Genomic DNA, 26,664 nt, shown 5'->3' on the forward strand with positions numbered 1-26,664 from the left:
TCAACTTCGCCGGTCACGGCCCCAGTGGATTTCAGCATTCACCTTCCCGTAAATTGTTGTCTATCGGGTCAAGGTCGGGTCACGAAGCAAGATGGTGTTGCCGAGACGAGCGGTCAGTTTTGCAAGATATTTGAAGCATTGCACTGTGAAAACGTCAACACGGAACGACCCATGCAAGTGGGAGAAGTGTATGTTTAATCTCGACAAGCGTGCATTTAGCACCACGAGATGTGTCAGACTGTATGACGACGCTTTCTCACGATCAACTCAGCAGCCCGAGGAATACTGGGGCGAAGCAGCTCAACAGATAACTTGGCATAAGAAATGGACAAAAGTCTTAGATGACAGTAATTCTCCTTTCACTAAATGGTAAGCTTGATGTCAGTGGTCACTATCGGTATACAAAGAGATCACTGTCAGTGCTGCCCTGTTATATTGTGCAGCGGTCGGTAAAGTAATTTTTTAAAAACTTTAGTAAACTATCACTTTACACAGAGACCATATGGTCTCTGCTTTACATGGCCATATTGGGGAGAGAAGGATCGTGTGGGGTAGTCGGAGAAAGGATTTGTCTATATGCAATGGAGTATATTTTAAGCATCATCGACAATGGATTATTATTTCATTTGCATCATTTTGAATGCAAGCTATATTTAAACAGTGTTTCAAGTTAAAATAAATAATTTAAAGAGTTTAAGTTTCTTTACTAATGTGCATTTGATGTGTTTGTATTGTGTACAACTTGAAACAAGGACATCTTTCACACCTTTCCGGGGCGGTGGGGTAGCCAGGCGGTTAAAGTGTTCACTTGTCATGCCGAAGGCCCGGGTTCGATTCCCCACATGGGTACAATGTGTGAAGCCCATTTCTGGTGTCCCCAGCCGTGATATTGCTGGAACATTGCTAAAAGCGGCTTAATACTCAACTCACTCACTTCAAACCTTTCCATATGACCGCTTGAATCATTCTAACGTGGATTTTTAACATGAAATTCTGGATAATTTAACTGTATATATATTTCTATTTTATGTCAATATATTTGATCACTGAATATTTGATATATTAATCAGATGGTATTTTTGTATAACCAACGACTGTCAGTTTACTTTTCTCAAGAGTCAAATTGCAAGTCATCATGATTCATCTTATCACCATATACAGCTGCCACTATCTCTGGCTTCAACTTATCTGCTTCATGGTAGTTGCTATTCACAATACACATTCATTACTGAATAAAATGCTTGTTGTTATGATTAGTATGTTCACTCACTCACTCCCTCACTCACTCGCTCTCAATGTTCTACTGTTTTTCGATACAGATTAGACTAACAGTTGTTAAAATATTTTACTGAAATACAATAGTGAGTGAGTGAGTGAGGTTAGTTTTATGTCGCACTCAGCAACATTCCAGCTACTAGTATATGGCGTCAGTCTGTAAATAAGCGAGTCTGGACCAGACAATCCAGTGATCAACATCATGAGCATCGATCTACATAATTGGGAACCGATGACATGCATCAACCAAGTCAGCGAGCCTGACCACCCGATCCCGTTAGTCACATCTTATGACAACCATGGGTTACTGAAGATCAGTTCTAACCCCGATTTTCACGGGTCCTGAAATATAATAAAATGGAGCCAAGATTTTGAGAAACAGTACTCTAGACTTGCCAAATGTTGTAGACTTGCATGGGCTCTATTGGATATATTTGGTTCAGGGCTATTTCTTCAGACCGTGTATGGATGTACCGATGATGATGTACTGATGATGGTGTACTGATGATGATGAACTGATGATGATGTACCGATGATGATGTACTGATGATGGTGTACTGATGATGATGAACTGATGATGGTGTACTGATGATGATGTACTGATGATGATGTACTGATGATGAACTGATGATGTACTGATGATGATGTACTGATGATGATGTACTGATGATGGTGTACTGATGATGGTGTATTGATGATGCTGTACTGATGATGATGAACTGATGATGTACTGATGATGATGTACTGATGATGATGAACTGATGATGGTGTACTGATGATGATGTACTGATGATGTACTGATGATGATGAACTGATGATGTACTGATGATGATGTACTGATGATGGTGTACTGATGATGATGTACTGATGATGGTGTACTGATGATGATGTACTGATGATGCCTCATTAATGTAAATGTTGTTTTGATCACAGGTTTGTTGATGGGCAGCTGAACATATGTTACAATGCTGTTGATCGGCATGTGGAAGATGGACATGGCGAGAGGACAGCTATCATACATGACAGTCCGGTCACTAAGTCCATCCGGAAGATCACTTTCAAGGAACTCAAACGAGAGGTAATAGCATAGAAATTATTGCCATGTATCAATTGAAGCTTGACGTTTGTCTAACGGTTCATCTGAGTGTAAACTGTTTCATTTTTAGCAGTGTTCTGTTGTAATATTGTCTTACAGGGATAGATGTTTTTTTATCTAGGCTGCACTAGTGCAGGTAAAACATTGCTAGTGTAGGTAGCTTTTATTTAGACTGCACCCAGTACATGCAACTTTTTCCACCACCAGTGCATGGCAGCAGTTTTATTGGTCTTTTCCTATAGTGTGTCTCAGGTGAATCAGTTACCAGAAGTTAAAAATGTGAACAAGTCTGCTTTCATGCTCATGAATAAGTTCAAAATCTTGTGACATTTCATAGAAGGTCAAAGGTCACTGTGTGATATTGTCATTTGTAATTGTGGACCAGTAGGTTTTGGCGACTGCTTTCAAGCAGAGAAGACTATCAGTGCAAATTTCTAAGACACGCAGTTTGTGAGAAGTTCTGTAGATTGAGAAGCTGGCCATGAGTATCCCTGTCAGTCTGATGATAAGGTATCATTTGTTGTCAGAGAGAGTTGGCAACATGGTGCAGCCAATATTTGGATGGTGCAACCTGATTACTTCACTTCCTTGCACATGAAAAATATCAAACCAATCCCTAACCTTTTGTTCAATTTCAAAATGTTACCAGGTGCTCCTTGTCCAATTGTAAATGTGAGTATCAGTTGAATCAGAAAATGTACAACCAGACTCATGGGTAATTAATGAAATAGGCACAGGACATTTTATGTGAATATGGAAGGTCTTTCAGTAATCATACTAATCCAGTTTAGAATGCCTACCTATCGACCATAATTTTGAAATCAGCCATTTCTGTTTTTGACCCATGCAAAGCAGATAATCCTTCAATGATAAGCCCTTTTGAATGTAGATGCTCTCGGAAAGGAGGGTCTATATAATGTCCACAATATAATATTGCTGTTATGTACATCCAGAACTGATCTTTTAACTTATGAAGTTACTGAAATCAGATAAGCTGGTTTGAATGCTTAACTGACCAATTCCAAGAATTTTGAAACCTGGCTAATCGGAGAATTCAACTTCAATGACCTGTTGAGAGTTCTGATATCACAGAGACGTATTGTTTTGGAGTAATAGATCACAATTCATTGCATTGAGTTTTTACCTTGACTTTTAGAGATGTGTGTGAATTGTATTATTTCAATCTTGCAGGTAGAAACGTTTGCAGGAGTGTTGCGGAAGTATGGTGTAGAGAAGGGTGATCGAGTGCTGATCTATATGCCGATGATCCCAGAGGCAGTGGTCGCCATGCTAGCTTGTGCTCGACTAGGAGCCATACATTCCCTGGTGTTTGGAGGATTTGCCTCAAAAGAACTAGCAACTCGTATCAACCACTCAGAGGTGAGCTCTGGTTGGTACAGTTTAACAAAACATGGATGCATGAAATATAAAAAAGACACAAACTAGTTGATTTGCAAATAAATCTTGAAATGGTCCAAAAGTTTGGTGATGATAACTGAGAGAGTTGACGTGTATTGCCTCTCTCAAGAATATCTTATCATTACTGATAGAACACTCTGACTGGTCTGTACAGCCAAACTGATGCCCTGCTATTGCAGGTCGCTTGCATGCCACGTCAGTATTGAACGAGTCCATGCTCAGTTTCTAAAGGTGTATCTAACTGTCACACAAATGTAATAAAACGGGTTAAATGTCAGACAGACTGTGATCTCTGTTTCAGGCTATGGTAAAAGACTTGTCGGACAGATTGTGATCTCTGTTTCAGGCTAAGGTAGTTGTGAGCGCCAACTGTGGAGTGGAGCCGTCTCGAGTCGTACCATATAAACCAATGCTGGATGAGGCCATCAGCTTCAGTGAATTCAAACCAAAGAAGTGCATCATCTTCAACAGGCCTGGGGTAGGTGTACTGCATCCCATGTAAGTTTCTTCCTGTTTGACCCGTGAAGATCCGGGGTAGAATAGGTCTTCAGCAACCCCTGCTTGCCACAAAAGGCGACTATGCTTGTCGTTAGAGGCGACTAACGGGAATCGGGTGGTCAGGCTTGCTGACTTGCTTGACACATGTCATCGGTTCCCAGTTGCGCAGATCGATGCTCATGCTGTTGATCACTGGATTGTCTGGTCCAGACTCGATTATTACAGACTGCCACCATATAGCTGGAATATTGCTGAGTGCGGCGTAAAACTAAACTCACTCACTCACTCTTCCTGTTATTGTGACCTGGGATGATCCAGTAATCTGGGGACCAGTTAGTTAGCAGTTGTCTCCCTTAGGAGGCCAGACTCGATGATCATGGGTTTAATTCAAGCTTCAACTGGAAGGTTCTGTCCCATGTGGATTCTCATAAAGTATTAAATATAAGTTGGGCAAAGATACAGATGTCATCTCTCACCTTACATGAAGACAAGCAGTTGGTGAAATACACTTCTCACCTTGGGAACTGTCATGCAGTCCATGTGAAATCCCACTCTAATTTAATGGGACACCTGTGTACACTGATATGACTCTGTAGCGTTTAATTTGGATGACAAGACATTTGTGGTGTACAAGATGTCTGGAGATGGGGTCAAGCACTCTCCAAAGTGGAAATGTTTCTGAGATGTACAAAACAGCCTTAGTGCTAAGACTGTTGTGAGTCTATGTTATGGTAAGGGAGTAACAGTCACCTTAGCGCTAAGATCTCTTTGTACAACAGCACCCTGAATCTGCATATGATTTTCAAATTACAATCAAGACTATTTATGTAAAATTATGGCAATGAAAGCAGTCATTCTCCGCCAGCAAAGGTTCATTTCAAAGCACCTCCGGTTGATTATAGTTCCACTTCTGCCTATTTGTTTATGGTTTGTTGTGAAATATTTCAGTTTGAGGCTGCAACAATGAATCCTGGGATGGATGTATCGTGGCAGGAAGAGATGACTGCGGACTACACTGTCGACTGTGTTCCTGTGTTGGCTATGGATCCCCTCTATCTCCTGTACACATCTGGCACCACGGGGCTTCCCAAGGTGAGTGTACATCACTCCCCAAAGTAAGGGCACGTAACTCCTCAAGGTAGGGGCAGATAACTACCTAAGACCAGGGGAACAAACTACTTTTAGTGAGGGGAGATAATTCACCAAGATAAGAGCAGATAACTCTTCAAAACAAGGATTCCCAAACCTACAAAAGAGAAAGCAGATAACTATCCAGGGCAAGGGTGGATAACAACGGAAGGTGACGGCAGATCAGTTAATATATATATGAACTATATTTGTGTGTACAAAGGCCATTTTCTCATTCAGTCTTCTCTTGAAAACCGCAGTTGGGATCAATTGGCAGCCTTATGTAGTGGGACCCTAGTTATGTTTGATATTACAGGAGGAAGCATTTATGCATATGTGGACAAGGAAATAGGCATGCAGTAGGTAGCTTTATTATCCATATGGTGAAACATAACCAGTGTCATATATATCGTGCACATTTGCGCATGTCACTTTTGCCTAGCAACCATTGTTTCTCTATGTCGTTGTCTGTGATGTCATTTAAACTATTGAATGTGACGTCAGTGAACAGGGCAGTCACACTTGCTTACCGTGTTTTACTGCAAAAATGTACATGAATAGAATGGATCATAAAGAAATTATTACACTCGCATGGGGCCACATAACTTATACAAAATTTCCTACTTATTTGACATACTTGTTTCGTATAAGTCGTATGACACACTTGTTCATGTGATAATCTCTGTGTAGGATACAGATGGGACCCAGGGTTCAGGGTGACTGTAGGTCAGTCACATTTTTAGTGAATTCTTTTCTTAGGTCAGTTTTAGGTCTCTTGCACTTAGTTGTTATATAATTTGGATGCAGAAGTTTTATGTATGACGAGGGATGACAATCTTTGATATTATTATTGAGTAATGTTTATGATTATCAAATGTTGTATACCTCTCTAAATTCCACCTGGAGACCTATTTGGTTCACACAGAGTACATATAATCTGTGGCAGTGTTTATGACATGCTTGCTACTGATAGTGAAGGTCGTTTCCTTTCAGAAATGGCAGTTAATGGCTCTGTTTTGCAAACTTATTTTTGTGAACATTTACCTTATCACTGAACTGTGGTCTTTAGGGTTTATATTTTCATTACATAGGCAGTTGTTCGGCCGACAGGAGGGTATGCTGTCAAACTGAAGTGGTCAATGTACAGTGTGTACGGCATGAATCCAGGAGATGTGGGTAACTCAAGACATTGGAAGTGTTTAATCGTCAGTACTTTACATGTCTGTATGGACTACATTCCTCCATCAGCCGTGAACACAGTGGTCCACCACATGGTGTTGTAGTCAGTGTCTAGCCAGGTAGTCAAATGTATGCTGTAGAGTAATCATGATTGTGCTGCAAATCTGATAGGTTCAAAAATATTATTCCTTGGTATTATTTCTTGAAAAGCTTCTCATCTTTTCACTGAATGTGAATACCTTTCATCGTGAACAATTTTTATTTTCTTTCCCAAGTTGGAAAGAATGTGCCATTTGCCATGGCAGGATGATGTAGCATAAACTTATTTTAGTTTTGATCAATATTTATCAAAACATTTTCATCTGTTTTTCGTCTATATTCCAACAACCAGGCTGTGTTGTTTTCATTCCATTAGATTTGAGCAGACGCTACATGTTGGTCTCTGTTGACTGCAGGTGTGGTGGGCAGCGTCTGACCTGGGCTGGGTTGTCGGACATTCCTACATTGCCTATGCTCCTCTGCTCAACAACAACACAACTGTTATATTTGAGGTGAGCATTTCATTTCAGATATGTATAACAGACTTATCGGCTTATCTACGGTAATATACGGTATTGTACACCAGTATCTTAACTCATTGTCTTATTGTTTACTCTTCACAGACATTCATTTACAGTTCAAGATTAATAGGGAGATTTGGTGGCTCAGTCGTGTAAAGCATGCAGTTGGCTGTGCAGAGTTGCATACCTTCAGCCTGCCAGAAACCTGTGATGGTGGATAATATTCCAGGTTTACCCTAATTATGTTTCTAGGTTTGTCATACCTGTCATCACAATACCCTAGTGTTATATGTCTGATGTCTGCGACCTGGTTTTTCTACATATTTGGCTGCATATTTACATGTTAAGTATGCTGAAAAAGGATGGATAAAAGTATTGTACACCACTCCGGATCTCTTCCTTATTGGAAGAGTTGACACAATTCGATTGGTTGCAAGCCTCAGTGACTTTCTGGATTGTGTCATTGTGTCACTATGGCAGTGGATATTGCTGTATATATCAGCCAGTGGTCAGTCCTGTTACAGGCAGACGTCATATATCTGGAATACTGATGGAATCTGTGAAACACCAAACATTACATGAAGAAAAGCATCAATAATTTCACACAAGAAAGAATTTGTTTGAATAAGTCAAATATATCACCATGTATATGACAGTGGTCTCCAGATTTTGTTGTATTGAATAGATACAGTTGTGTGTTGTAGGGTAAGCCTGTAGGAACTCCAGATGCGGGGACTTTCTTCCGTCTGCTACGTGAACACAATGTCCATGGGATGTTCACGGCGCCTACAGCAATCAGGGCCATCAGGGCAGCGGTGAGTCATACTGCTGGAGGTGGGTCTTATTAATAGAGGTGGGTCTTATTAATAGGGGTGGGTCTCATTGATAGAGGTGGGTCACATTTATAGAGGTGGGTCTCATTGATAGAGATGGGTCACATTAAAAGAGGTGGGTCACATTGCTCGAGGTGGGTCACATTGATAGAGGTGGGTCACATTTATAGAGGTGGGTCTCATTGATAGAGATTGGTCTCATTAATAGAGGTGGCTCACATTGATAGAGATGGGTCTCATTAATAGAGGTGGGTCATATTGATAGAGGTGGGTCTCATTGATAGAGATGGGTCATTGATAGAGGTGGGTCTCATTGATAGAGATGGGTCTCATTTATAGAGGTGGGTTTCATTGATAGAGATGGGTCTCATTGATAGAGGTGGGTCACATTGATAGAGATTGATCTCATTAATAGAGGTGGGTCACATTGATAGAGGTGGGTCTCTGATAGAGATGGGTCACATTTATAGAGGTGGGTCACATTGATAAAGGTGGGTCTCATTGATAGAGGTGGGTCACATCTATAGAGATAGAGGTGGGTCACATTTATAGAGGTGGGTCTCATTGATAGAAGTGGGTCTCATTGATAGAGGTGGGTCTCATTGATAGAGGTAGGTCACATTGATAGAGGTGGGTCACATTGAAAGAGGTGGGTCACATTAATAGAGATAGAGGTGAGTCACATTGATAGAGGTGAGTCACATTGATAGAGGTGGGTCACATTGCTCGAGGTGGGTCACATTGATAAAGGTGGGTCACATTAATAGATGTGAGTCACATTAATAGAGGTGAGTCACATTGATAAAGGTGGGTCTGATTGCTAGAGGTGGGTCACATTGATAAAGGTGGGTCTGATTGCTAAAGGTGGGTCTGATTGATAGAGGTAGGTCACATTGAAAGAGGTGGGTCACATTAATAGAGATAGAGGTGGGTCACATTAATAGAGATAGAGGTGGGTCACATTAATAGAGGTGAGTCACATTGCTCGAGGTGGGTCACATTGCTCGAGGTGGGTCACACTGATAAAGGTGGGTCACATTAATAGATGTGAGTCACATTAATAGGTGAGTCACATTGATAAAGGTGGGTCTGATTGCTAGAGGTGGGTCTGATTGCTAGAGGTGGGTCTGATTGCTAGAGGTGGGTCACATTGATAGAGGTGGGTCACATTGATAAAGGTGGGTCACATTGATAGAGGTGGGTCACATTGCTAGAGGTGGGTCACATTGCTAGAGGTGGGTCACATTGATAAAGGTGAGTCTCATTAATAGAGGTGAGTCACATTGATAAAGGTGGGTCTGATTGCTAGAGGTGGGTCACATTGCTCGAGGTGGGTCACATTGATAAAGGTGAGTCACATTAATAGAGGTGAGTCACATTGATAAAGGTGGGTCTGATTGCTAGAGGTGGGTCACATTGATAGAGGTGGGTCACATTGATAAAGGTGGGTCTGATTGCTAGAGGTGGGTCTGATTGCTAGAGGTGGGTCACATTGATAGATGTGGGTCACATTAATAGAGGTGAGTCACATTGATAAAGGTGGGTCTGATTGCTAGAGGTGGGTCACATTGATAGAGGTGAGTCACATTGATAAAGGTGGGTCTGATTGTTAGAGGTGGGTCACATAAATGATAGAGGTGGGTCACATTGATAAAGGTGGGTCTGATTGTTAGAGGTGGGTCACATTGCTAGAGGTGGGTCACATTGCTAGAGGTGGGTCACATAAATGATAGAGGTGGGTCACATTGATAAAGGTGGGTCTGATTGCTAGAGGTAGGTCTGATTCCTAGAGGTGGGTCACATTGCTAGAGGTGGGTCACATTGCTAGAGTTGGGTCACATTGCTAGAGGTGGGTCACATTGATAGGGGTGGGTCACATTAATGGAAGTGGGTCCTATAAATAGAGGTGGGTCTGATTGCTAGAGGTGGGTCTGATTGCTAGAGGTGGGTCACATTGCTAGAGGTGGGTCACATTGCTAGAGGTGGGTCACATTGATAGGGGTGGGTCACATTAATGGAGGTGGATCCTATTAATAGAGGTGATTCATACTGATAAGTTAGGGTCACATTGCTAGAAGTGGATGTCATTGACAAATGTGGGTGATCCTGTGTGTGACAATCTTGTTATTTATGTTTAATGTCGTTTCTATTATTTCAGGATCCTGAAGGAAAACTTTTGAGGAAGTATTTACCTTTAGAAAAGTTAGTATATTGGTTTTACCTGCCATCATTTTCCTACCAGAACAGTGTTAACATGAATTGGAAAATTTTAATTAATATTTGGGATTGTTTGCTGCAGAATTACAGATGAATATGGTCCTTTGAGCCTTTCTAAATGTCATTGTTTTACTTTAACAGCTTCCGGACATTGTTTGTTGCGGGTGAACACATGGACCCTGAGACAATGACATGGATCCAGGAGATCATCAACAAACCCATCCTGGACAACTGGTGGCAAACAGGTTGGTATATAGGCTTGGATTGAGTGAGTGAGTTGGGTTTTATGCCGCTTTTAGCAATATTCCAGCAATATCACGGCGGGGGACACCGGAGAAATGAACTGAACCCGGGTCTTTGGCTTGACGAGCGAATGCTTTAACCACTGGGCTACACCACCGCCCCATATATGCTTGGAAGAGTTTCTAAGCCAAGTTCCTGGTCATAGTTTGAAGCCCATATTTGTCTCGACAGAACCCTCAGTTGTCAGGACCATACCGCATGCTTGAGGGTTTTGACAAAATAGCTGATGATTAAAATCTGCTTGCCCTACAACATTCATATAGCTGTGTTACATAAATGAAGCGTAAGTTTTAAAGCAGCACTGAATGCTTAGTTATCCTGACCCACATATTTTTCTTAAAGCTTCTTCATGAATGTTGTGTTTTAGAGACATAGTTGCCGACCATGTCTATGTGTTTGTTTGTTGTATTTTACAGAGACGGGGTCGCCGATCACGTCTACGTGTGTTGGTCTAGGCATGCAACTGTATCCTCCTTCTGGGGTTGCTGGGAAACCGGTGCCAGGATGGAATGGTGATTATTTATGAGTATAGTATGAGATCAGACAGTATATACTTCACATGCTTGTTTTCATCATACATAGATAATTGCTTGAGTCGACAGTCAGTGGTTTGTAAAGGTTCATTTTTGACAGCATGTCATGCTATGATTTAGCTGGAACATTGCATTCATTCACTTGTAAGTTTAACCCAAACAAATCGGAAACTGTAGAAGAAAGGTGATGATCAAGTGATTGTGGTAGTCATGTTTCTGTGTCTGTGTGTCAGTGAAGGTTCTGAGGGAAGATGGAAGTGAGACAGATCCAGACGAACTCGGACAGATTGCTGTCAAGTAAGTCTCTTTGTGTATATCAATCGGGGCGGTGGGGTAGCCTAAGGGTTAAAGCGTTGGCTCGTTACGCCGAAGACCCGGGTTCGAATCCCCACATGGTTACAATGTGTGAAGCCCATTTCTGGTGTCCCCCGCCGTGATGTTGCTGGAATATTGGTAAAAGCGGCGTAAACCCAAACTCAGTCAGTAAGTCAGTTATATCAATTGGTTGTTGTGTGAGTGTCACCTGTGTTGGGACCGGGGCTTAGAATAGGGCCTGACTCTACTCTTTCTCATGTGTTGCAAAAACATTGGATGGCCAATCATTTTGACATTGCTCATGGTATCACCCACTGGTATTATACACAATGTCATTTAGAAAGTGGTCAGATGTAACTCCTGTTATATTTGGGATTAAACGCTCTCAGTAAAGTACAAATTCTAGTAATTTTTGTTGGTACACTGGTGGGTGTATCTACTGACCACTGTAATAATATAATGAAATAACCAGTGGTATTGGATTGGGTCTGGAATGTGCGTGGTTAGTTTTGTCAAGGGGTATGTTCATGCTAATGTACTAAAGCAATGTGGGTATGTGCTATAGTACTGTCGGAAATAGAAAAAAACTGTAGTTTCTCATTTATCTCTACAATTTATGTAGTTATGTGAAAGTGTGAAATATCTGTTAAACTAAGTTCGGCCTAGCTACAGTCTCGGTGGTAGAGAGATAGGAAACGGAGAAAAAGGACTTTACTGAGGGGAGATTAGTGCAGAAATGAGCAATGCGGTTTTTTTCTAAGTCCAAAAAGACTTATTTGGAACAGACCATGGCTTTATGCAAATTAGTGTGCGACGATATTGTATTACAAAAGACACTTTTTAAATGCCCAATTTGAAAGTAGATGTAGATTCATTATAAACGGTAGCTGACGTAAAAAATAATAACTTTTATGCCGAAACTATTAAGGATGTAGCTACCATGCAGTCTCACTGTCACTATAAAAAGAAACAGATAGGAGGGGCCGTCTCAAAAGCATAACCTGGGGTCGGGCTTGGGGATAGAGATATCAGCTAAGATAAGATAATCCTTTAGGGCAATTATACTGGGGAGGTACACGGCAGTCATAACAATTTGCAAATAATATCCAGTCCTGTCGATCTTCGGGTGGTCATGCCACCTATATACTACGATCGCGTTTCCATGGTTTTCGGGTATCATACTCTTTTACATATCTCAACATAAACTATATGAAACTATATGAAAGAAAGACACGTAAGATGTTAATCAATAGATGAGACATAGTCAACACACATGAAAAAGCACAAAATATCTTTGAGATGACCCCTTGTGCCTGTAGGCAGCACGTGCATTTCATGCCAGGTGAGTCGACGGTCTGTCGTCATACCTGGCTGAGCGACCTAATTGCCATCTATAGTCTGATCTATTGTTTTCAGCAGCTATTGGTATTTTTTCTAAGTTTTGCCCGATTTTACGAGTAAACATGCTTTTCTTGATATCGTATTACGCATCCCACTGAACGCCCAGTTAGGCCAAAGAGGGTTATTTCGACATATGCTATTTGCAATTGTGTAAATTTTAGGGATACAGAGTTACACCCTAAAAGCAGTTTTTTTCTATTTCTGACAGTACTTTAGGACAATGTAAGTATGTGATAAGATGGTGTTGGTGTGTACAAGTAGAGTGTGTGTACTATGACAATTGAAGTATACATCACATCACATCACATCACATCACATCACATCACATCACATCACATCACATCACATCACATCACATCACATCACATCACATCACATCACATCACATCACATCACATCACATCACATCACATCATTTGTATAGTGCCGATATCCAGCTCAGCTCAGCTGCTCAAAGGCGCTTAGTTTTTCCCTCGTTCACTGGATGTCAATCTCAACCGCACACCGACTTGTCAATCTCAACTCCCTGGGGATCATACAACTCTTGCAGCCACTAGGCACACCGAGTTATTGTGGCATTCCTATCCTTACAAGGTACCCATTCACAGCTGGGTGGACTGGGACACATAGTCACAGTACTTTGTCCAAGTTTTACTGCACATTGCTTTTCCCGCAACTAGGTGTTTGAACATATTCATGTGGCCACAATCTGGTCATATACCAACGGATTCATGGGTTCTTTTAAGTGCACAGGGTTGTGTACTGTACACTAGGGGTTGTGACAACACTGAAAGAGTCTGCACACAAAGTTGACTCCAAGGTTTTCACACCCGGTCACAGGTGGGCTCGATCCCGTCATGGGGCGGTGGGGTAGCCTAATGGTTAAAGCGTTGGCTCGTCACGCCGAACACCCGAGTTAGAATCCCCACATGGGCACAATGTGTGAAGCCCATTTCTGGTGTCCCCCGCCGTGATGTTGCTGGAATATTGCTAAAAGCGGCGTAAAACCAAACTCAGTCAGTCAGTAAGTCGATCCCGTCACCTCAAGCTCGCTGGATCCCTAGCCTGGCGCTTTAGCCAGTTCGCCCACAGCGCCCCCTTAAGTAAACGCTAAGTTGAGTTGAGTTGGGCTTTACGTCACATTGGCATTATTTAAGCCATGTAGTGACGAGAACAAGTCTGCATTAATAAACATTGTAAGTACAGAGTCAAAGACAGTGTGGGTATGTGCTAGGACTAGGGCTGCGCAATATAACCGGTTTACCGGTATTTACCGGTTCAGACATGTAAACGATACGTATTGCGATACGCTGATCGAAAACCGGTAATTTGACATGCATTCGGAAAACTTTGTAACACTCGGATATCTTCGGATATTTCTGTTTTTTAAATTGTTCCTTTCCTTGTTTCATTTGTGCCAAACATTATTTACATTTATACTTTGCCATGATTAAAAGGTTTTATCAAAGCCTAATCAAGCATTGTGATTTTGTTGTGTTTTTGCTTTACAAATCAAGCATTAACTCTATTATAAGTAGTTTTTTTGTTAAAAATAATTCTTGCAATATATTGCAATACATATCGCAATGCATGCTTTTGCATCGCAATATATCGCAATACGAAAATTCCCTGCAATACCCACCCCTAGCTAGGACAATTTAAGTATGTGATAACACAGTGTTGGTATGTGCTAAGACAATGGGTATGTACTAAGACAATGTAGTTATCTGCTAAGACTGTGGATATGTGCTAAGGATTGTAGGACAAAAGCCCCCAAGGACAAAAACCCCTTGGACAAAAACCCATAAGGACAAAAACCCATAAGGACAAAAAAGCCAAATGAGGACCTTTGGACAAAACCCCCAAACATGTTTTAACTACTGAGTGATTGACTTAAGTGACATGTTTTGATTGAATCAGTAATAGAGATTATCAGGGATAGGGATTAACAGGCTTCATTAATTAACTAAGTATTTTGTTTGTAAACATTATTACGGGTGAAGCTTCATTATTGATGAGGATTAACTGACTTCAAGAGTATTAAAAGTTTAAATATAGTTGCAGGCAACGATGAGGTCTCCTTGGCTTTACTTTCTATCTATTGTATCTGAGGGCTAGATATCATGTCCAAAACGGAGCCAGAACACATGTTTTGACAGGCGAGCGGATCTTCCAAATACAGCCGGGGTCACGGGGGTCACGGGGGTCATGTACCTTTTAAGAAGTTCCGGAGAAGAAATAGTTCCTTCTTTGAAAGGCTGTATCTCAGTTGTTCTTGGGTCTATGTTCAAAACAATTAGTGTTCTGGAATCACCAGTACATCATCTACCATACTGGCACATTTTGGGAGCAAACTACTCGGAAAAGTGCTGAAAAACATGGCCAAAAACTGAAAACAAAAATAACTGCCAAACGGTACGTTTTAGCGACTTGACCTATCCAGGCAAAATTGTACAAGAAATTTGGAAGTGTTGGAACAATTAGTTCTTGAGATATTTGCTGTCAAACGTTGAAATTTTGGAATGAATTTTGAATTATCTCCCCTTTGCTATTGGGCCAAGAGCCTAGAGATTTTTAAGGGGAATACCTACACCTCGGTGCGCATCTGTGTGATTTTTTGTAAGTGATTCGGAGCATTGGTTTAGGAGTTATGTTTGGGAAAAAAATCGGCGGAATAATAAACAATAATAATAATAATCCGAACGATTACAATAGGTCTCCTGCCTAGAGGCAAGGAGCCCTAATTAATCAACTTAGTATTTAGATATGTACACATTATTAAAGAACCACTAAACTTTGTTTTTTGTTACTCTTTTAACCATTACATATGAAAGATTTGTGGTTAGTCTTATGCGGAACACCAAATTTATTCTTTAAAAACTTGTGGTTAATTAATACCGAGCGATTAAAAGTGGCCAAAAAGTCGCCTGCTTCCCTCTCGCCCGCCAACGAAACCACAGACAGGTTACGTAACTCTGTCGCCAGAGCACTGCAGTGACGTCATATGAGGAACGATTTTCAGCTGGTTGTATAGAAAGTGTGTAGCACGCCATCATTTTGATGATTTCTCGACATCAACGACTTACATGCCGAATCGTTGCTTTGTCGCCAATTGCTCCTAGGGTCGGGTGATGGTGTCACCATGCACAGATTTCCACAGGACCCCGCAGTTCCTGCTAAATGGGTTATGTTTGTGAGTGCTAAGCTTTAGCGTTGTGGAAGCCTGAAACGATATCTTACTTGTGTTCAGATCGCTTCACGGAAGTTAAAGAATCAAAACTACTTACTAGTTATAGTAAAATATGTATATGATTGATGACCATAAAGATTTTCCATAACACAACTTGTAACATAACGATTTCTTCCTCGGAAGTGAGGTTGTGGTCGAAGTAATAATAATATTGTAAGTAGTATTATATTGACACCCACCTCGCTGCCAGGAGAGAAATTGTTATGTTATACGCTATGTCATGCTAAATCCTATTGGCCATCAATAAAATACATATTTTACTACCAGTAGAAAGTAGTTTTGATTTTGTAACTCGGTGAAAACAAACCTAAATAGCATTTATCCACATTTTTGAAAATCGTAAAGTCTGTTAGAATTAATGAGATTATAGTTTGTTTTCATCAAGTTAGAAAATCAAAACTACTTTCTACTCGTAGTTAAATATGTATTGGAATCATAACCAAAAGGATTTTGCATGACACAACTTATAACATAACGATTTCTTCCACGGAAGCGAGGTGGGGGTCGAAGTCACAATACAGCGCGATAAATTTCTTGCTACATTCACATGGTTAATGTCCACTCACCAGTATGTAGATACTAGTCAATGTGCGTCTTTATATTTGGTCTTATAATCCTAATTAGTTTATTATCATACTTTTATGCATTTTGAAACTAAATAAAAAGCTGACGATCTGCTGATACTTATAGTGAAATATATAACAGAACTGTAATATCTAGACATTTTATAGTTTGCCAATGTGAATCATAATTCGCACACACACCCTAGTGTATGTTGTCTGTCTCAATACACTTCACGGCGAAACAATGATTCTGTTGAATGCTACGACAAATGAATAAAAACAAAATGCAAATATTAAAATTAAAACAGATTAAAGTTATAGGAACAATATCAGGCCATTACCTTGTTTGAGGAATGTATCCATCAATATCCACAAAACTGTTCCAAATGATGTGTCTTTTAACAGTTTAATATATGAGAAAAAGTGATAAATCTTTTCAGGTATTGGTGTATAGTCTCATTGGTCACCCAAGATAGCACACCTGGCAACTAATTGCATAATGTCCGCTTTCATTAAAAACAGTAATTTAGTTAGCCAATAATGGGCAATCAATCAATGTATTGCCGGTTAATCCTTTGAAAGAAGGACGTTGTTTTACGAGACACCGACACGGCAGAGTGTATTCAGTATAGATTAGTAAATCTACATACATAAACACTACCTTTTGACAAATCCTGTGTAAGATAAAAGTAATTAATCAATCAGCGTGTTATCGGTTAATCCTTTGATCGATGTTTATAATGTTGAATATTTACTCCAGACACAAGAAATGCCAAATGGGAACCTTTGTCGGTAATCTAAGTGTGTTACCACTAATTATACCTGTTATAAATTCATTAACTGACCATCAAGTGAATGATGACAAATAACATGTGTAGGTTTATACCACCTAACACGGGTTACAACAAGGAGTATTAATTGCTGTATTGCATGTGAAAACTTATGGGCCGACACTGTTTTGAGAATACAAACAGATTTTTACATGACATGATTAAATATCGAGGTAAAAAAACACAGAAATGGGATCAATTTGGATCAGTCATTATACAAATAGGGCCTAACGACACCAATCAATTGTGACAGAAGCGTCTATGAAAACAAGTTGTAACTAGGAAACTAGGCAAAGCAGGAGACAAAATTAAATGCCAGTAGATTGTGAGAACATATAGCTTTCATTTTCCACAACAATTGTCACGATTTCAGGTTTATACAAGCCTGTAAACAAGATAATTTACCCCCTAAAATGTAGATGAATTCTGCATCGGCCCTCAAAGCTATTCCTCATATGACGTCACAGAGTCGCGCCGCTCTGATTGGTTGAAATTTCGTTCGCGGGTGAGAATTGTGCACTGTTGTCAAAAAGGTCGATTTAAGTCAATTAAAGGTCGAAATGAGTAGTTTTAATGACGGGATTTCATTTATAACGATGCCAGTTAGTGATTTATGTATTTTTAACCCCTAGGGTTTATGTGACCTTTAAGTATTTCAACTCACTGTCATATTGTAACTGGTATAAATATATGCTCCATAAACTAAGCAGGCAGTAGCATTCCAGCATGAAGATATTGAAGAATAATATGGGTGGTGTCAAGTTAAGCTACGAAGGTTATATGTATACAAACAAGAGCCCTGGAAAGTCATACCTTCACTGGGAATGTACCCAGTTTGTGCCAGTGCTCAATGGTGCTCATTCTGTATGTGATGTCGGCTAAATATAATATTTGAATAATAAACAATCTTCATTAACAGTGTTTAAAACTCCCAAAATTCCAATCAAGACAGACGGACTGGTAACTTTAAAAAATTATCAGTCCGGATACAAACTTGCCTGTTCGGTTTTCAACAATGAAAAAACAACATAAAATCAAGTTCTGAATACTTTACTGCATGCATTGTAACGTTAAGGCTAAGGTACATGTCCTGGTTTACAAACTAGAAATCTGTTGCATTTTCTGCCTCACAATCACGATCAGAGAAATATCTACCTGGCCACCGGACAGGCTACTTTTGAAATTTGACCGTCCGAGATAAAAATAGACCGTTCCGGACGGTCGGGCAGGCGTGAATTTTAAACGCTGTCATTAATCATTTGGAGCTTTTGGGTTTTTTGTCTGCTAAGACAGTATGTTGTGTGTGTCAGATTGCCTCTACCTCCTGGCTCCTTCTCAACGCTATGGGATGCGGACCAACGCTTCCGAGAGACATACTTCACCAAAATACCCGTGCGTGCGTACACCTTGTGTACATCTGTTATATCATGCCCAGACATCATGACATCACTACTAATACATCGTGACATCACCGCTACTGGTACACCATGACATCACTACTGTTAAATCGTGACATCACCACTTCTGTTACATCATGACATCACCACTTCTGTTACATCGTGACATCACCACTTCTGTTTCATCATGACATCACCACTTCTGTTACATCATGACATCACCACTTCTGTTACATCATGACATCACCACTTCTGTTTCATCATGACATCACCACTTCTGTTACATCATGACATCACCACTTCTGTTTCATCATGACATCACTTCTGTTACATCATGACATGACCACTTCTGTTACATCATGACATCACCACTTCTGTTTCATCATGACATCACCACTTCTGTTACATCATGACATCACCACTTCTGTTACATCATGACATCACCACTTCTGTTTCATCATGACATCACCACTTCTGTTTCATCATGACATCACTACTTCCGTTACATCATGACATCACTACTGTTACATCGTGACATCACTACTGTTTAATCGTGACATCACCACTTCTGTTACATCGTGACATCACTACTGTTAAATCGTGACATCCCCACTTCTGTTTCATCATGACATCACCACTTCTGTTACATCGTGACATCACCACTTCTGTTACATCGTGACATCACCACTTCTGTTACATCATGACATCACCACTTCTGTTACATCATGACATCACCACTTCTGTTACATCATGACATCACCACTTCTGTTTCATCATGACATCACCACTTCTGTTACATCGTGACATCACCACTTCTGTTACATCATGACATCACCACTTCTGTTGCATCATGACATACTACTTCTGTTACATCATGACATCACTGCTTCTGTACATCATGACATCACTGCTTCTGTTACATCATGACATCACCAGTTCTGTTACATCATGACATCACTACTGTTACATCATGACATCACCACTACTGTTACATCATGACATCACCACTTCTGTTACATCATGACATCACTGCTTCTGTACATCATGACATCACCACTTCTGTTACATCATGCCATCACTGCTTCTGTACATCATGACATCACCACTTCTGTTACATCATGACATCACTGCTTCTGTACATCATGACATCACCACTTCTGTTTCATCATGACATCACTGCTTCTGTACATCATGACATCACCACTTCTGTTTCATCATGACATCACTGCTTCTGTACATCATGACATCACCACTTCTGTAACATCATGATGTCACCACTTCTGTAACATCATGACATCACCACTTCTGTTACATCATGACATCACTTCTGTTACATCATGACATCACCACTTCTGTTACATCATGACATCACTACTGTGATGTTTCTATGCCTGTACACTGTACACAACATCTTGTCAACTAAGTGAAGGCGGAACAGCAACAACTCATCCAACTATGGCAGAAACATTTGGAATTTTAATTTGGGTCCAGTATATAAGCTGGAAACTTAAGGATGAATATCAACTTTTGAACCCATAAATATCTGGGTTAGAATTAGTCATCATCAACCCATACTTGTCATAAGAGGTGACTAACGGGATCGGGTGATCAGGCTCGCCAAATTGGTTGACAATTGTCATCATATCCCAATCAATGCTCATGCTGTTGATCACTGGATTGTCTGGTCAAGACTCGATTATAAACAGACTGCTGATATGTAGCTGGAATGATGCTGAGCAATAAACAAAACATTTGTGGCGTCCTAAATGAATCCTTCAGTTTAGCTTAGCTAATTTAATAATTTGTGGAAAAAATGACCTTCCATATCATTGTCATTGAATGTAACCTATGTTCTATATCTTTTACGAAAGACTTCTTCCACATTAAGTCATCATTTGTTATTGGTCCAGGGCTACTATGACACGATGGATGCAGGTTTCCGAGATGAGAATGGTTACATCGCTGTGATGGCAAGAAGTGATGATGTCATCAATGTTGCAGGTCACAGGATCTCAGCAGGAGCACTTGAGGAGGTCAGTGAGGCGTGAGGTCACCCGTATCAGAGTAGAGTGAGTTTGGTTATGACTGAATGAGCTCATGAGTGAGTTTGTGTGTGACTGGGTTAGTGGATGTGTGAGAGAATGAGTGAGTTTCATGTGGCAGAGTATGTGGGTCCATTCTCTTCTAGTTGAATAGCGACTGTTTTGATAATCGTAGTCTATTTTTGAAGACAGTGGAATCTCTTCCTTGTATTACAACTGAATTGATAATCCATTCCCCTCAGGCTATCCTAGAGTGCGAGGATGTGGTGGAGTCTGCTGTCATCGGTGTCCCCGACTCTCTCAAGGGGCAGATCCCTGTCGGCATCTGCATCATCAGGCCCGGTAAGGTCAAGGTCATTCAAAACATGTGGTACACGTCACTGCTGTATTGCACTAATTAACCATTTAGTCATGTACTCAATCAGTGTGGCAACATTTGGAAAATGAATGTCAACTATTTCTGCATCTTCTTTGAAATCACAGTAAATGTGAAGCGTCTGTGCGTGCATGCATGCGCGCGTGCATGCATGCGTGCGTGCCCCAGCATTGTGTTCATTCTCATTACAGAGGCACTAGCAGTATATATTTTCAGGGTGTTGTAATATGTATTAATGATTTTAATGATGAAAATTTGTAATATGCTCTGTGAATTTTCAGTTGAAAGGGTAATGGTCTTTTGACATTCTATATTCAAGGTGGAGCTGTTTTACACTGAGTGCCCTTTGTGAAACAGACGTTGTCCAACTTGCATTATGTTTTGCAGACCTGGAGAAATCTAATGAGGATGTCATCCGAGATGTGATTCAGGCCGTGAGAGAGAAGATTGGGCCAGTTGCTGCCTTCAAGAAAGCTGTGATCGTCCCCAAGCTTCCTAAGACTCGCTCAGGGAAAGTCGCGGAACACAATGGCAGCCATGGCAGCCAACAAACCCTACAAGGTTAGTCGAGTTGTTCTGTCCTAACAGAATTGTCCGGATGTGTTGTGAGGAGCGTGAGTGGACCACGGCCTCCTTTCACAAAGCACAAAGGTGATCGTAAGGCACTAAGGTAACCTTAGTACAATGTTAAAGAATGGAAGTTAAGGTTAACCTTAGTAAAGGTTGCTTCGTGAAAGGAGCCCCTGGTGTCTCAGGTGTAGACTGGCTCTTTGGCGTCACAGAAACTGTGATATTGGTTCGAATCTTGACTCACAGTGATGATATTTCCAGGTTGGTAAGCACCAACTTGTACTAGTGGGTTTCGCCCAAGTGGTAGATGTCTGAGATTGCATTACTTCGGGCTTTATCTCGCATATCAAGCTGACATACCGTCATGTGACATTGTTTAAAGTGGCATAAAATCAAATTCCAGCGGGTACACCCTGAGCTGTGTGTGTGTAAGAAATCGGAAGATGTCTTGGCACCTTCTGTTCATAACTCAACCGTCGTCATGATGTGGCTGAAATATTGCTGATGTGACGTAAAATGTTAACTCACTCACTCATAACTGAACCCCATGCTATTGTTAGATCATTGTGTTGCAGTCAAACCTGTCATTGGCTTGTACAGTACAGACTCCCCTCCACTGTCTTAACACTCAGATAATCATCTTCTCCACAAGTTTAACATTTAGTTACATATACACACAGTCTCAGAGTGGGCATGTTTAGTGTTGTTGATTTCAAAGTGCTGTGTGATAAGAAAGATTAACCTGAGACAATGGTGTCACTTCTGTCTTTCCTCGCCAGATCCCAGCTACAATCGAAGACGCCTCGGTTTACCCACAGATCAAGGAAGCTCTACAGACGATTGGCTATGCATCTGGAGATTGAAGTAAGGTTTATGTCTTTAAGTTATCATCAGTATTAATGACCAAGTTGGGTGGTGGGGTAGACAAGTGGTTCATCAAGCTACTGTGCAAGGTCCAGTCCTCACATAGACCATGTACAGTGTGTGAAGCCCATTTCAGGTGGCTCCTTCTGTGATATTGTTGTAAGCAGTGTAAAACCATACTCACTTGCTCATTATCTTTTCTCTTTTTTTTAAATTTAAATTTTGTTCACTTGCTCATTGTCAAGGGGGATGTGTAACATAATGGTTAAAGCGTGTGTTGCTTGAGTATTGTTTCACACAAGCATTTTCACAGCCCGCACAATGGCCGCAAGGTATGTTCCCAGATAGCATTCAGACGTTGGCCCAACGTTGGCAATGGTTTTGCCAACATTGCCAACATTGGGCCAACGTCCGAATGCTCTGGGTTGATCTTCTAAGAACTACTGAACAAATCCATGATGTGTTTATTGCTTGCATTTCAGAGTCTGGAAATATTTGAAGATGGATCTTTATGTGCAGGGGAACCTTATTTCACAGCTACCATGCCACAAGGACCTTTGATGCTGCAGACTTTTATGGTAGACATTAGAATAATGGATAATTTTATTGTGAACCCTTTTTACAGTGGTAGCTCATTACAGTGGCCCGTAATTATTTCCACTCTGTTAAGTTATTGTATGTTTATATGCATGAAAGAAAATTAAATCAAATTAAAAGTTTAACTATGTTGTATCATAAACAACCTTAGGTTCAGTGTCTGAAAACATTAGTTTTTGATAACATGCACATTCACAAAATTTCTTTGATAATATTGTCATTTGGGCAAAGTAAATGACAAAAATGAAATAATGACTATCTATGTAAATAATATGATATAATAATTAAGCGTGGAAATGTTAAATGTTACGGGGAATGGCCACCCTTTCATTATCGTCTTTATGAAGTTTTTATGGTTGTCATGGTAACCAGACTGCCTGAAGATACAAAAGTCTCTGTATTTAACTTTAAGTCTGAAATTTACGGTTGGTAGATCAAATACTTAATTGAACTCAAGAACTGCAATATATTTTACATAGTTTTCAAGCATTTTGCATATTTTCTAACTAAACACAACTTCAGTATCCCAGATCATGTTATACACTAGGACCAAGTTAGACATAACAACTATGGAGATGTATTGTAGTTTCAGATGTAAGACAAATGATCTTGTTATAATAAATGAAATATATTAGGACCAAAAAGTAGTATAATATGACGTCCCTTTCAAGGTTCCACAGAGAAACCTGGTTCATCTGGGAGTCATGTTAAGACCACAAACCTATTTCATTCCGTCTTCAACCTGACATGGTTCTAATACTGTCATAATGTGAGTCAGGTTCATTGACATATACAGGTCACATGATGCTGTAAGTCCTCCAGCCTTTGGGTGTGCCTTACTGCAGACCTTTAAACGCAACAAGGTGCAGTGCCTGTTTATGGCAACATACTCATTCATCAAGGTATTCAGTTCTACAAGGTTTACAGCAGCATCTTTTACACAGGTTTAATATACACTGATATTTGTATTTCTTTACTACCAGTATATATGGATTTACTTTTACTTCTAATGGAGTTTACATACTTACTGCCAAAATGTAAAGGGTAGTTTATTATTTAGTTGTTGTTTACTCGAGAATGATATTGTAGATAGTATACTCATAGCCAGTTGATCTGGAAATCATTCCTTAAGGCATTTTTTCAGGATAAGCTATGTTTGATAAGAGGGACAAAACTCAGGTTTCTTGACAATATCACTATTAGCTCTGTCTGGATTACTGAGGTTTCACTGTGTCAAACTGAGGCTGTGATGACAAGTTGGTGGAGAATCTTTGTTGTGTGTGATGTAAACTCTTCCTTAAACTTGCTCATGTCTTCCTGACAAACTTTCAAACTATATTTATTCACTCATATCGAAATTTTGTTACCTCAAGTATTTCTACTCATACACTTTTACCAAATTTGGTTGTATGCCATTATGCCGGCACCACACCGTACCACTCTGCTTTGTACAAGACAAGTTCTGTATGTCCATGCTGATGCAGAAGTTGCGGTGGGTGAGCGGTCTAGGCGGCTGACTTTGTGTGCTGGCGATTAGGTGCCTGACTCTGAGGGTGTGGGTTAGAATCCCGGATGGGACTCAACTAAAAAAGTACTAGAATTTGTACTTTACTAAGAAAGTATAATCCCAAATATAACATATGTTACATTTGACCACTTTCTAAATGGCATTGTTTTATCATTCCATGCTGATCTTAATCAGATGTTGTGGTTCTCCATACAATGCCTCCCAGAATCAAGATCAGGCAACACCACCATAGGAGTCACACCAGGTATATCCTGACTTTAACTTTGAACTATCAGAGCCTTCATTGAGCTTCATTCAGACTGGACGGACAAGGTTCAGTCAGGTTCAGTCAATGTGACCTCCAAAACAGGCTTTGTCAGATCTACAAGCAGAGCGGCATTGTACTAGAGCCAAACATCACATAATACCATTGCAGTGAATATGCAACCTGTTGTACTTCTTCTACTGTGTCCTTAAAGCTAGCATTAGCTCTCTCGGAACGGGATGTACCCGTTCCAGGAAAATACTCTTAGTCACTTTGTGTATTGACCAAAGATTGTTACAATTTTACCATCTGCTTTAAATGTTTCTAACACTGGATATACATTGTCCAAATCCCCTAAACAGTTGTTGTCTTTCCTACCAAACTGACATGGAAACCTCATAGAGGCTGTTTCTTGGACTTGACAGTTTTTCAGAAAAGGTGTCTATCACAATCTATTTATAGCCACTACCTGATTTAGGATTTCCTTTTTGTCAGAAATGCATTTTTTTAAGATGTTATGCAATTTATATATATATTTTTATATGTTACCATGGTATTGCATAATGTGTTACATTAGAACTATTAGAGTGTGTCAAGTTGAGTAGATGTGTCTCTTATTGAGACATATTGTTGTTCAGGTACTCAACCAGTGGGGAGATGTAATAGGTGCCCAGCAACCTTTAGGTGCCAGCTTGATGCCTACAGTGTGTGAACTGGCCCCAGTTCCGCTAAGCAATCTTTATGTTACAACTGCAGTAAGTGTGATAAATGTCGGAGTTAAAATAGTATTAGCACTGAGATTGCATTGTGTGAAAGTGCCTTGGCTGGTTGAGTGTGATTAGTTCCTTAATGACAAGCAATCTTGGTTGTATGCATACTCTTGTATTCCTGGTTAAGTCTCAGATAGTTGTAACGGTTGTCATGATACAGCTGCACTATTCAACAATATGTACTCACACTCTCATTCAAATTTGTGAGCTCTCAGTAACCCATGTACATGGAGAGACATTTTCTTAATGAAGGCAAGGTTAATTATCACATTGAAAATATGTGTTGTTTACTTCAAGCCTTTTGATTTAACCTCAGGGAACAGTACAAAAGTTTGATGGTGGATGAAATTTTTCGTTAATGTTTGAATATCCTCATATTTTCTCAGATACGAACAGAATGAAAACAGCAATAGAGCTAGTAACGTTCTGTGGTGTGTTTTGGTTGTCTTTCCTAACATTTTGTGCTGTGTGCAGATAACACTATATGGTGTAAGGTGTGAGTTTATCTTTCTGAAAAATTTGACCTTGCACCTGTGACAAGTTTTGAAGTGAACAGGTATTTCTACCTGTCTCACTTTGGGAATATTTGGAATCTTGTTATCAGGACCACTGTAAAAATCAGGTTAGAATTGGTCTTCAGCAACCCATGCTTGTTGTAAGAGTTGACCAACAGGATTGGGTGGTTGGACTTGCAACTCAGGATTGGTTGAACCATATTACTGTATCCCAATTGTGTAGATGAATGCTCATGTTATCAATCACTGGTTTGTCTGGTCCAGACTTGTTTACAGACATCCATCATATAGCTGGAATATTGCTGAGTGTTGTTGTAGACAGCAAGCAAGGTTAGCCACCTGTGAAAATACTTAAATATAC

General features: G+C 40.2%; 1 protein-coding gene across 1 annotated transcript; it reads left to right on the forward strand.

Annotated features, from left to right (window-relative positions):
• The first annotated feature begins 17 nt into the window (after positions 1 to 17).
• Positions 18 to 26,194, forward strand: LOC124277757 (acyl-CoA synthetase short-chain family member 3, mitochondrial-like). The gene is given in 19 exon segments (XM_046713481.1): positions 18 to 369; positions 2,209 to 2,353; positions 3,563 to 3,751; positions 4,137 to 4,268; positions 5,237 to 5,380; positions 6,508 to 6,588; positions 7,051 to 7,146; positions 7,860 to 7,970; positions 10,147 to 10,190; positions 10,347 to 10,450; positions 10,925 to 11,020; positions 11,275 to 11,338; positions 18,711 to 18,792; positions 20,708 to 20,830; positions 21,082 to 21,181; positions 21,603 to 21,732; positions 21,734 to 21,776; positions 22,565 to 22,649; positions 23,132 to 26,194. Coding segments are annotated over 18 exon segments (2,046 nt in total). The 5' UTR covers positions 18 to 91; the 3' UTR covers position 22,649; positions 23,132 to 26,194.
• Positions 26,195 to 26,664: the final 470 nt, after the last annotated feature.

Source organism: Haliotis rubra, unplaced genomic scaffold (assembly GCF_003918875.1).
Source record: "Haliotis rubra isolate DU_JTF1 unplaced genomic scaffold, ASM391887v1 Scf227, whole genome shotgun sequence".
Taxonomy (NCBI): domain Eukaryota; kingdom Metazoa; phylum Mollusca; class Gastropoda; order Lepetellida; family Haliotidae; genus Haliotis; species Haliotis rubra.